The 13232-nt window shown below is 38.5% G+C and overlaps 1 protein-coding gene across 9 annotated transcripts in view; it reads left to right on the top strand.

Annotated features, from left to right (window-relative positions):
* LOC129774360 (adenylate cyclase type 3) overlaps nt 1-12890 on the top strand; it is a 116873-nt gene extending 103983 nt beyond the window's left edge. For all 9 annotated transcript variants that reach the window (XM_055778088.1, XM_055778090.1, XM_055778089.1 and 6 more), the window contains 7 exons: nt 3475-3591; nt 3733-3928; nt 9869-9941; nt 10139-10211; nt 10281-10589; nt 10657-11004; nt 11063-12890. In XM_055778088.1, the coding sequence (XP_055634063.1) occupies nt 3475-3591; nt 3733-3928; nt 9869-9941; nt 10139-10211; nt 10281-10589; nt 10657-11004; nt 11063-11629 (1683 nt within the window). In that variant the 3' untranslated portion in view covers nt 11630-12890. The remainder of the gene's footprint in view (nt 1-3474; nt 3592-3732; nt 3929-9868; nt 9942-10138; nt 10212-10280; nt 10590-10656; nt 11005-11062) is intronic.
* Nucleotides 12891-13232: the final 342 nt, after the last annotated feature.

Genomic DNA, 13232 nt, shown 5'->3' with positions numbered 1-13232 from the left:
CCGACAAAGAGAAATGAACGCTGAAATCTTTAGCTAGGTACACGAAACCGCGGTTTCAAAAAAAAAACCTCGATGTCAAATGTCTTCAAATGCATGAAACTTCGAGATTTACTGTTAAGTCCCGAAGAGTTAATTTATGAAAAAAAATATTTTTCAAGATGATAGGGTGATTTTTCGGTTTTCAAACAACTCAAATTTCGACATTTGCAACGCTATTCAATGAAGTTTATTTGAGCAAATATTTCGCATAGGGTATCTTATCGTGCAAATCCGCAAGTCTTAGAAAGCCGATTTTTGCCAAAAAAAATATGACAGCAGATCTCAAAGTTTCATGCATTTTGAGGACATTTCATCAACGCATCATTTTTTTTTTTTGAAAACCCCGATTTCAATTATCAAACTTTCACGGCAATTTAGTTTTTTTTAACATATCCGTTCAACCAAAAAAATGCTTCATCGCAAAAGACAGCAGACCAAAGACACAAAACATTGGTTTTGATAATAAAATTCAATGATTTGTGAGCGTTGTTCGTTTGTAAGTCAAGTGCCGTCTAATGCCCATAATGTCCATAAGCTAAACAACTTTAATTTTGACACATGACACGAATCACGCGTGATCTGTCAAAAACAGCGCGCTGTAAACTATTTGGTTTGGGAAAAATCACCACTTATAATGTTATATTGAAACCATCTAGATAACTTCCGGTTGCTCGGTGAGACACCCTAGTAACCCACCCCGGGTGTCGCCCAGTCACGCTACGCCACTGTTTCAAAATATGTCATAGTCACCGTCAATCACGTTTTAGGGAAACGCTCTGCGGAATACACAACTGTAGGGAAAATTTGAAGCAATCATTCCAACCCTGTTTTAACATATTAATTATCGAAAATTTTATAATTATCTATTGAGTGTACAGCGTAATTCGTTCCATTTCCCCAAGATGGCTGAAGGTGCTATAAATAGTTGAAGGCGACAACTGATTTTTGCTGAATAGTGAAGTGTCGACATCTGTTTATCAACCTGTGCCAACCAGTTCAATTTTTACTGGTTGAAAATGTCGAGTTTCGTTACAAATAAACATTTTCTGATTTTCTATTCCTTTGGAAGGAAAAGGCAGCGTAAACGCATCGAATACTTGTGGGAATTTATAGTGACTCTGCGTCATCGGATAGATTTTGTAGGGAATGAATTGGACGATTTAAAAGTGGTGATCTGCTAAAATCTGGTCAAATGATCAATAGAGACTTGTACAGGTAATAATTGCTCTGTTCAAACTGTGCTATTGCTGGAAAACGTCCAGATTATGCGACCAGATATGAGTTGATAATATTCCATCAAGGTAACATTCGGCCTTATGTAACGGTTCGAGTTAATTTTTGTTTGGAAAATATGGAATGGAATGGGAAATTTTGATTCTCCCGCTTTATAGCCCAGACCTTGCCTTTTCCGACTACCATTTTTTTCGATCAATGCAGAATGCTTTGAGTGGAATGCGCTTTACTTTAGAACAAGGTATCGAGAATTGGAAAGTTGGCTGGATCCATTCTCGGCTCCAAAGGATGAATGCTTCTTTCGTGACAGAATCCGTAAATTGAAAAATGGGGGAAAATAGTACATAATACTTTGAATAATGTATTACTTCATTTTATTATTGAAATTAATGTGTTTTTCATGCAAAATGAGACCTATTTTGAGGAAAACCCGAAAGAGTACTATAAAAATGGTATCAAGTTGCAAGTTGGCTATAATCGCTGTATCGCTCTCAAAGGCAATTATGTTGAATAACAAAATTGATTTTTGCAAAAAAAAATTGTTTTACTGTGTTACCTTATAAACTTTTCAGCCGAACTGTTATGGATGAACCATGAAGAACCATGAAGTTTAGCTCGTAAAAAAAACTTCAAAATCGGAATATTCATTTCTGCTATATTTACATTTTGCTTCGAGTTCATGTTGCATTTAATGCCCTCCCAATCTCTATTTCAATCAAGGCGCCTCGAAAGCTACCTTGTTTCCAGCCTGGAGCTTCAAATATTTTTTTTATCGGCGGTTGAGTGTGAACCTTTGTGATATGCATCTAATTGAGTCTATGACCCTCGTAGAAGAAAGTATATTTTCACTGGAGGCCCTTCATTCGGATAAAAAAGAAAATAGACGCCATAAACTTGTTTCGCATGTTACTAATGAAGAAACAGAATCGACAATGCACACCGATACGTGTGCAAAGGTCAATGTTAACTCAAAGCAGAAAAGAAAAATCGGAGCCGTGGTAATGATTCCCAATTCTGTTATGTTCATCCTGTTTAAAAGGCCCCACACTATGATTAATTTTATCTGATATTTTTCGTAGAAAATGTAATTCTCAGATTGACGTCCAAGACAATTTTTATCTGTGCAAACAAGAAAAACAACACCGCTGAAATGTATACGGAAAGCATAAAAAAATCCTAATGTTCGACAGCGGAACAACATTTTTATATCTATCTATACAGTTTTGCTGTCTATGAGCAACATCTGCTCATTCCCCGCAGAGATAACCTCTTTTATAACTGTATTTTCCACCATTAATACATCCTGTTTTTCATTTTTCCTTTTATTCCTTGTCGCTGCTCGGAATGAAAAGAAAGAAACAAAAAATCATCATAAATTGAAATGGAAAAGCTCTTTTCATTCCTGGCCTCGGCCATAACTGGGATGGCTGGTAATGGAAAATTATCGTTGCATTAGATAACGCGATTGCAGTCAGTCGTATACGCTGTAGTTTCAGGATGTTGAAAAAAAACACTCGCGGAATTGTGATTGAACGATCGAACTTGTTTGAAAAGGAAAGAAATTTTTTTTTCTGGAACGGTTTCGCTGTATACACGTGCCAGCCGGGTGGCTTAAGGGGGGATATATTTGATCTGGCACTTATCGTGTCTGTGCTGACTTTCTCCTCGATGATTTGTTTTTGTTAGCTTTACTCTAACTATCTTGTATGTATGCGTACGATCCTTACGGTCAAACGATCGCTTATTTGTTCTGTCTGACCTATTGGAAGCAATCAGCTCTGAAGAATCCCACGATTAGGATTGCAAATTCAGCTTGTTTTGTTCGAATCAAAGATACGCAGGTACGAATCAAAGGTACGCAGTGGGTTGCATTTCAATGACGAAATTTCAAACTTTTTTTCTGTTTACTGAAGTTTCGCACACGCATGCCACGATTTTCGACTTCGTTCTGCTCAAAAAATAACCTTCGTGGTTATTGGGAATTGATGTTGTGGATTATCAAAATCAGAATACCAAACAAAGGATCCACGCAAAAAAGCGTTCCAACTACGCTTTGAAACCGTATATGCGAATTTTGAAACCGCGCTTTGAAACCGTATGCGAATTTTCAATAACCTAAATATTTATTCCACATTTACATACATTTGTTTGTCATACATATATTTGAACGCCCCTGAACATTGCCTACAAATTTCGTTTTAGATTCTGCCAGCTTTCATCACATTGAACAGCAAACGTTTCAATGACTCTGTCGGAATACGCAAATCAACTGCAATAGTAATCGTTCTGCTAATAGGAATATCGAATGCTAGTGACATGGTAAGTTTCTCGCATCTCCCGCTGAAATAAAAAATATTGAATTGTTCTCCGGAATAACTTTTACTGACATTTAGTTTTTGCATATGAGTAGCTTCAATTGAACTGTCCCATTTTGAAACATCCTATCTGCTTTTTCTCTAGCTGGCAGCCGCTGGTAGAACCCCGCAGCAACTGAACATCACCAATGTGTCATTCCTGTCCAGCGAGATGCATCCGTCGTCCATCTGTCTGTTTCCGTCGTATTTCAGCAATTTCACCGTACTCATCCTGATTGTCGTATCCATCGTCACGCAGTTGTCCCATTTAAGCAAGATAGCGCTGATGATCATTATAGCCGGTAAGTGCGCGCTTTGCATATATTTCTGGTTTTAATGGTCCTCGTTTTATGGTCCGTCGGGTGGCTGTGGCACCCACTTTGCAACCGAATACGTAAATTCACCCTTGAGCGGGTTGGGAACGGGATGGGATGTTTGTTCACACTACGGTATCATCAATCATCATCGCTGCTATTTCAGACCACTTTACAAACAGATGTTGGTTTTTTCCGAGACCGAAGACCGTGTTGGAGCGAATAACTGTCAGCATTAGCTACAAGCTCACAGATTGCGATGGCACCCAGTGGATGTTGTGTGCTGGACATGTGCCAAAACAATCGCTACGTTGTATTTTATTCGAGAACATATAGCACTTTGTTCTAGAATCACCAGCTTAATACAAATGCGTAGTGCAAATCAAATCTATTTAATGCTAACGCCTCTCGAATAAAATAGTGTGCCCTTCTCGTACTTTCGGAATAAAACACTTGGGAGAATTCATATGGTAATGTTAAGCCTCCGAGAGCTTATCTGTGATAACGTAGGAAAATCGAATAGACCCATTCCAACGTGACGTGACACCGTTTTGACTCACTAAAAATAGGGTTTTTCTCGTTTTTATGTAGAAATCACATAATTCCCAAAAAGTAAACGATGTCAAAGTAAAATTGAGAAAATTTTCTACAAGAATCATCGGTTGGAGAATATTTTATAGTTGGATGGTTAGATTCCTGTATAACCAGTTTTTCAAAAAACTCGCAAGAGCGAAACTTTGTGCGAATAAACAGTCCAGACACTTGTATCTCAGGAACGGTACTTCCTACCGAGTTTTCAGTAGTGTCAAATGAAGAGTGTCAAAATTTGGTGACAATTTGATAATATGGTGACTTTTTTCTTGTTCATTTCATTCTAGCGTTTTAGCCCAATTTTGCGCCTTCATTGTTTATAAAAACAGAAAAGAAATATTTTTGACCTGTATGGAAAATGAGTTCAATGTTCTTTGATATTGTGAAACATTACAAAATAATCATCGGGCGGCGCTCACTACCGGGGGAACGCATTTGATTTTGCTATCAAATACTTTTGTTCAACTCTATGTATGCATCTGTGCGTGCATGTGCGCATATCTGTGCAATGGCGTTTATGTTTGCGTGTTGAAGCTGACGTTTCTATGCACAACGTTGACCGTTTTTTTCCCTCTTTTGTTTTTATTTTTTTAATCGTGTACATGTCACATGTTTATCATATCTATAATTAGCACATTACACAGTTGCCATTTTTCGGCGTAAGAATATTCCCTTCTATACCGGTGCATATGGTACACATTTACACAGTAGCCATTTAGGCGTAAGAGTTTTCCTTCTGTTATTCCATTATCCAGTTAGACCGGACAGCGGAGACAGTTGATTGATCGTTGTTGAGTTATTTAAAAAACAGAACTACGGAGAATCGGAAAAAAATCGGGTGACTGAATTTCCCTGAAGAAAACCTCGTCATTTGAACTCTCCATTTTAAACTCCTCCATTTGAACTCTCCATTTTAAACACAGGTGAGTTAACTACTTTGGCGTGCCTAAAAAAAGTGGTCTTGTACAGTTTGATCATGTCAACGGGCTGAGTTCCCCACCAAGTATTCGAGATAATTCGCAAAAAGTTGATCCTTCTCTGACATTTTTGTAGCAAATGTTCTATGTGGACTTGCATTGCATTTGATGTCAAACCACACCCCAAGGTATTTGAAGCTTTGAAGCTGAAAAATTTACTGCCTATAAAGAGTCAGTTGCAGAGATGAAGGAGATCTTTTTCTAGAAAACAACCTCAGTTTTTGCGATAGAAATTTCAAAGCCAATATTCATAGCCCATTGCTCCAGGATGATTGCAAAGTACTTTCTATACACGTAGACTCCTTCTCACGGCACCATAAAGCATTGTCATCGACAAGCTATTCCAGTGTACAGCCGATCGACACACAACCATCGATATCTCTGACATAAATGTTGTAGAACTAAGAGCAATACCTTAATTTAGACCAAGCTAGCTGGCTCATTTTTGCGGAAAAACTTCATCATTTTTGACGGAATCCGTACTGGGTTGGAGATAGAACATTATTTTTCTCCACCCAATATTCTAGCCGATGAAAAATAATTTTTCCAGTAGTTTTCGGATAATTATGAAGATCTGGGAAGGCCACCTCGCGGCAGTCCGTGGCTCTGGAAATAATCGTTGAAAATTGTACATAAGATAGGATACTGTAGTTTCAAATGAACCCCTTTCGGAAAATTTGACATGAATCGGCAAATGATTAAATCATAAATAAAAAACAAAATAAATAGATAAATAAATAAATAAAAATCATTCAATGCGGACCAGGAGAAATTCAACGCAATGCTTGAAGAGCAAATCGAAAGATCGACTTGACTACACCTAACCGGCGGGCACGCCAAAGGGGTTACTTCACCTGTGTTCAAAATGGTGAGAGCAAACTCATCCAACAGATCGTATATTAACGCTTTGCGGTTGTTTGTCTGCTCTCAGCCACCACAACAAGGAATCATACTAAATATTTTATTCAACGATGTAATAGTTTACATTTTTTCTAAACAAATTTTAATGTCTAGCGCACTTTTTCACGTATGTATACAGAGTTTCTATGAGCAATAGGTAAAGGTACTCAGTATAAACAAAATATTTTTAGCGTGATCCCTTTCTAGCGAAATTAATTCCTACCGCAAAGTGTTAAATTTATTCTACTGTCATCGTGAGCTCCACCCCAAGCACACCCGTGGGAATTGAAGTCCCCAACAAAAACATCGGATAAGGTAGTTGATTGATCACATTTCTTAGAACACTCGATGGTCGTGACGGAGGAACATATATCGAAGTAACAGTAATCCACTGTCCACAGATCACTGCCATGCCACTGCCTCAATTGGACCCAAGTTCACCAACCGAACACGGTTGTATAATATTTTTTTTAATATCTAACAGAACCCCACTAGCATGACTATCGCGATCGGCTCGAATGATGTTACACATCGGAACAACATAGTTCAAATCCTCGACCAGAAAAGTTTCTAATAATGCAAATCAATCAGCATCGACACAATTCAAAAGGTTTCTAAGATTTACCTGTTTCGACAATACGCTTCCGCAGTTCCACTGGAACAAGGAAAAATTCGTGGCAAATTTATCAGCGAAAACGAACTCAAATTTGTTGGGGACATCTCCTCTGGCAGTGGCATCATAGAATGTCAGGCCTGGGAGCTGGGAGCCAAAATCTATCTTGACGAACATTTCGTCATCCATCACCATGCATCCTCGGTACTTCGTCAAAACCTTATTGAAAAACTTTCGAGCACATCTTTTAGCTACCAGATTTTATTTCCGCCCACTGTTTGGTTGCATGCAAGCACGGTAATTACAATAACATTTTCGCATTCGGATTCTCCGAATGGTACTTTGGTTAGAGTTGCTTTTTTGGTGATATCGTAGTCCGAGAGTCCCGGGTTAACCTTAATTGTTCTTTCAACCTCAGCTTCCGATCGTAAGTTCCACTACGACGCGTCCTCTGATCCATCCGAAAAACAGTTGTACGTTCACGGAAACATTTCAACACATCATACACGGTCGATTTAGTCACCTTCAGCGATTTCGAGTGTTCAAAATCAAGTTTCTTCTCACGGCTTCCATCCTGCACAAATTATTCCAAACAAAACAGATCAACGTGAAATTTCTACCGTCGAATCATACAGGTTTTCCAAATTATTTACTTTCAAAAAAAAATCGGATACACCTACTACGACCGCTGCTCTAAAATGAGTTGTGATTTCGGATTGTAACTGAATCAAACCTTACACTATCCTCAAACTAGTCTGCATTTAAGGGGGTATTCAAGTCTAGAAATTTGAAAAAAATGATTTTTTCTTCATATTTCTGAAGTTTATAACCCGAGGACATACCCTAGAAAGGCCTTCTCGAAAATCCCATCATTCATCGAATTATAGACAATTTAGTAATGCGATATATTTTTTAAGCTGGCGTACACGATATATCAAGTTCTACTGAACCGAATTATTCCAAACTTGATGTAAATGAATTTTCATACATCTCTCTATGAATCATCTCATCATCATCTCATCTCTCGCATGAAAATTATATTTTTTTTTTACTTTTCACTATTATTTTAAAAATTGAAATCGTCGCAAAAACACGCAAAATGTATTTTTTTCCATTTTATATGGCTGTCATATCGTAAAAAAATTGACTTGTTCGAAGTTTATACCACAGCAACGTCTTGAAATAAGCGACAGTAAAAATATACATTGTTTTATTTGTTCCGACCTCGAAACAACGACGTCCGAAATTTGTGACCCTACACACCCTACAAGTCCAGATGTGAAGATTTAAAAATAATGTACATAGCCATTTTTGATTAGATATTTGGTATCAATAAATTTGGGAAAGACGAAAGACGAAAGACTTCGTCAATTTGAATTTGTAACGAAAAAACTATGGTTATTTTAAGATCTCATAACTTGTTAAAATGCAATTATTTTTTTATTGAACAGTTGAAATATGTTAAAACTCTACTCTTGTTACTCACCACCGGGGCTCGGCATAGTCATAGTCAGCGGACTATGAAGAAAAACCCGTTATTATTCAATTGGAAACGACTTTTGGCTTCTTCACGCAATTTCCCCGTCAACATGACTCAATAGTCAGTCGGATGTTTAGTCGCTATCTCCCTTTAGGACTCGACTATCTCATTTCATTCTTCCCCGTCAAATATATTTCATTGCATTTTGAAGTGACTCTGCTCAAAATGAATTCGTTCCTCTCTCTCTCATGTATCATGTATGCATGTATCGATGTTTGAGTTCAACGTAATTTGACATTTTGACATTCTGTATGTTTTTTTTTCACAAAACTGAACTCGGAGACAAAGTGAACTAAAATTTTGTTTAGAATTCCTCTCAAACTGCACGCTCTTTACTAATACTAATGCTAGGACCGTCATAGCATACCTGATAACTGTCTAAGTTCGTTGGCTTGAGTTCACGGTGGGTAGACAATAAACCGTCCATTAATGGTGCAACTACTTTTTTTGCATCAGAAATCGAGTTTTCGTTTCACTTCATATGGACCTAAAAATAAGATTGTGTACGCGGGTAACAAGATTCGTGTCGGGAGGAAGTAAAAGTGTGAATTGAAGTCAGTTGAATGAAGAGGCAGATTGGTGTTCATTAGTCACGTCAATTAGAATAATTTATAGTCTAAAATAACTCAGGCCCCCTATATCTTTATACCCTCCTTTTTTCCTTTGTGAGTAATTGGTCCCCTTTGTTATAAACAGTACAATAAGTTGAAATGAATACACTATAGATATACGATAGATTTGGACACGGTGTATTTCGTATATAATAGAATTACGAGGAAAACTGTCCAAAGTGATAACATATATCTTCAATGAAAAAAATGAAATAATTATCCATCACTATCAAAGAAATTATCTGACTTTTTCGTTGACATGGTCTATCAACCGGCGCACACCAATTCCGGTTACGGCTTTAACTACCCGATTCCACCATTACTGCTTTCCAGCTTGTATGGGAGACGGAAATGTGCTTGACAAAGTTAGTTATTTAGTTAGTTAGTTTAGTTAGTCATTTAACCTTAACCTAACACACTACGAAATTTATCGTTTTGTCCTAAAACCATTGCAGGCACTTCTCAGACGAATGATGTTATACCTCATCTACTTTAATATAAATACACCAACCAAAACATTCAGAAGAAACATTTCAAAGGACACAAAAATAGCATTATTTGAATACGGTGAAAATATTCAACCAACAGTCTCACTTCTATCAGTCTACTGGTCGTTCAACTTACTCCCTTTAATCAAAGTTTGTCTGAATTAACATTCGTTTATACGGTCCTGCCTTTCTAACATCCTGGACGCAGCCATCCACTGTTACATCAACGTTTTCCACCTGGATGAAGCCTTCCGGAACGAGGATTTCGAGATTTTGAATGTGTAAATAATTTGTTTCAATTTGCAGGGAAAAGCAGTCAGCGACACCATCCCTCTCGGCAGGTGTTCCACCATGGAAAGGTGCGATTTTACAAGCACTGCATTATTGTGGGACGCCGCCGGGACAGGGTTGATTGAATTTCCAACCCCTAATTACCGTGTGTTTGTTTTCTTTCTTCCATGTTCCGTCCCCGGCGCAGGTTTCCTCTTAAATACACACTTTCGGCTCTGCTGGTTGCCGTAACGATCGCCCTGTCACTGCTGGCTCGGCATGTAAGTAGAAAAAAAGATGGGCAAGATGTTGAACAATCATAAGTCATTAAAGCATTGCGCCGTCCCTAGATTGACAAAGTGGATCGGGTGATTTTCATGTGGAAGACGGAAGTCAGCGACCAGAAGGAGAAGGCGAGCGATATGCGAAGGCGAAATGAGGCTCTGGTGTATAACGTGCTTCCGATGCATGTGGCTGAGCATTTCATGGGTAATCGGAAACGGCCTCACGACGAGCTGTATTCCCAAAGTTACGCCGAAGTGGGCGTACTGTTCGCCAGCATGCCCAACTTTTCCGACTTCTACTCCGAAGAGACGGTCAACAATCAAGGGTTGGAGTGTTTGCGTTTTCTTAACGAGGTGATATCGGATTTTGATGCGGTGAGTAGTATTTTGATTCCAAGTTACAAATTGCTGTTCACACGAAAAACTGTTACTCGTTCTGCAGCTTCTTGAATTATCCCAGTTCCAAGACATAATCAAAATTAAGACAATCGGTTCCACGTATATGGCTGCCAGTGGCTTGAACCCCTCACGCATTGTGAAACCAGAGGATTCAATCGCCGTGCGATGGGCCCATCTTTCCCTGCTTGTTGAATTCGCACTGAATTTGAAGAGCGCGCTGAAATCAATCAACGAACAATCATTCAACCATTTCGTACTTAAAATGGGCATCAATCACGGTCCGATAACGGCAGGTGTTATTGGCGCTAGAAAGCCCCATTACGACATTTGGGGAAACACAGTGAATGTGGCCTCCCGAATGGAGAGTACAGGCAAAGCGGGAGCTATCCAGGTGAGAGTTGCGATTAATATTTTATTTCGAGGTATCAATATTTGGAAACAAACTTTAGGTAACTGAAGAGACCTGCCAAATTCTGCAAACATTTGGATACACATTCGAGCAACGAGGCTTGGTGGCTGTGAAAGGTAAAGGACAACTAATGACATACTATTTGCAACAGAAGAAGAATGCTTCCCCGATCCTACCGGTTACCACAATGGAAACCGTTCAAGAGGTTGAAGAACCCAAAGAATCCCCACCAGCTCTACAAACTGGGTCACCTGCCCATCAGATCACCTCGGTTTCCTCCAGCACTACCAGTCCGAACAGTGTGCGACTGAATCAAGAATATGTAGAGATGAAGGTGAGTAGTGTCTCGAATGCTGTAGCTACGAGTGGGCTGCAGCAAAATGCTCCTCATGCCGATGAGCATAAGCAACAGCAGCAACAGCAGTCGTTCGGAGGCATAACTGTGACAGACAAGGATTCGAAAACGGATGATGGAACGAAACCAGTGTTCAATGGTGAACCCGAGGAAGCTGATGTGAAAACTCCACTTCTGAAAGATAAAAATAGCACTAACGCCAATCATTTTAGCGAAGGCGAGAAAGACGCACTGCTAGAGAATAGTAATTAAGAATCTCGCAATCTAGATTACGTAGTATTAGTTCATAGGATCGTAAAACACTGGATGGGAATATGAGGAACAACCGTTAGGTTCATTAATCCACGAGAACTTCGGGCTAATATTTTGGCTGTTGGCAAACCATTTCCCACACAGTGCGCACACGGAAAGATAATCATGCTCGAGGGATAGTGCTCTAGTTTAGCAGAAAAAACACTAATAAATGTGCTACCTTGGAATGTAAGTAGAGTATAGAAGAACAATAACTTGTAAACATAGATATCTTATAGAGTAGAATGTGAATGCTAGCAAACGAACGAATGAACGATCGATGATAGTTTTAATGGGTTTAGATTAATTTGAAATTATACCTTGAGTTTACACTTACCCTATTGCGATATTATGAACATGACGAAAGACTGCCGTAAACTAGGTTTTACTCCATTTCTACATTTTTCACGGATCCGTTAGATGTAGCTCTCACTGTGTGTGCTTTTCACTTCATCTCGAGCAATAGGTGATATTTTTTTGCACAGACGTACAATGTTGCAGGCATAATTCAATGTAAAATGAAAATATTCCACCGAACTAAAAAAAATCATTGATATTTGGTATCACATAGGCATTTGTACAAAAATAAAGAAAACTACACAATGTAATCCAAACTTACCACATTCGGAAAATATTCACATTTGTAGTTCGAACGAAAACAACATATCTATCAGCAGAAAAAAAGGATTTTCCGACCGCTAAATCATACAACACAAGTCGTCTGATGTACAAATTGAGTTTCTGCAATATGTTCAGTATTGACATAGAAGACAATGACATTATCATCCAACCAAGAACACCTGTTTTTGTGTTCCTGAACTAAGCAACAATAGCAATAATTGCACATATTGCAACAAACGCCATTAACAACGACTCATATGTTCACTTCTCGTAACTAAGCATCCTGCACTATCACTTCATTCAACAGTTTCACCTATACTTTGTTATGTTTACGAAATCTGAGTACAAATCGTTAACTAATTCCAAAACAAAAAGAGAACACTTTTTACTGTTTGTATCGATGACACGGGAAAGAAATAGATTTTTAACGTGAACACATTTCTATTGTTGACCATAGCAAACATGACCTACCGCTGTTAGAAGCTGCTGAAAATGTAATGTAGCTATAACAAAAAAGTATAACATCAAAGCAACCAAAACCACAAACACAAAAAACAATGTAAGTAAGGCTAAGTAAAACGTGAGTGATATTCTCGTAATAGTTACAGTCAACGGTGGTCATCTGGAAACGATTTATGCCGAAATTCCTTTTCTTCAAATTTGTCTCGAGGAGGCTATCCATAATTATCCACAGCGAATTGGTGGAGCTTATGACACTAAGAACTTGAATAAACTTTGAGTTCATATCATATTGATATCTGGAAGAAGAAAAACAGAACTATCTCGGAACCTTGTTGATGAAATAGAAATGTTCAGTACACTCATCATATTTCGGACACTCCGTCGGCTAACCTGAGTGGCCATTTCGTTCCACTATGTCTTCATCTCTGTCGCATCCCGAGTCACCTTTTCACTCTTCTTCAACTTCTGTTTGACAATTGCC

The sequence above is a fragment of the Toxorhynchites rutilus genome, chromosome 3, assembly GCF_029784135.1.
Source record: "Toxorhynchites rutilus septentrionalis strain SRP chromosome 3, ASM2978413v1, whole genome shotgun sequence".
In the NCBI taxonomy this organism is placed as follows: Eukaryota; Metazoa; Arthropoda; class Insecta; order Diptera; family Culicidae; genus Toxorhynchites; species Toxorhynchites rutilus.
Note: the sequence above shows the minus strand (reverse complement) of the source record. Positions and strands in the feature narration are given on the sequence as shown.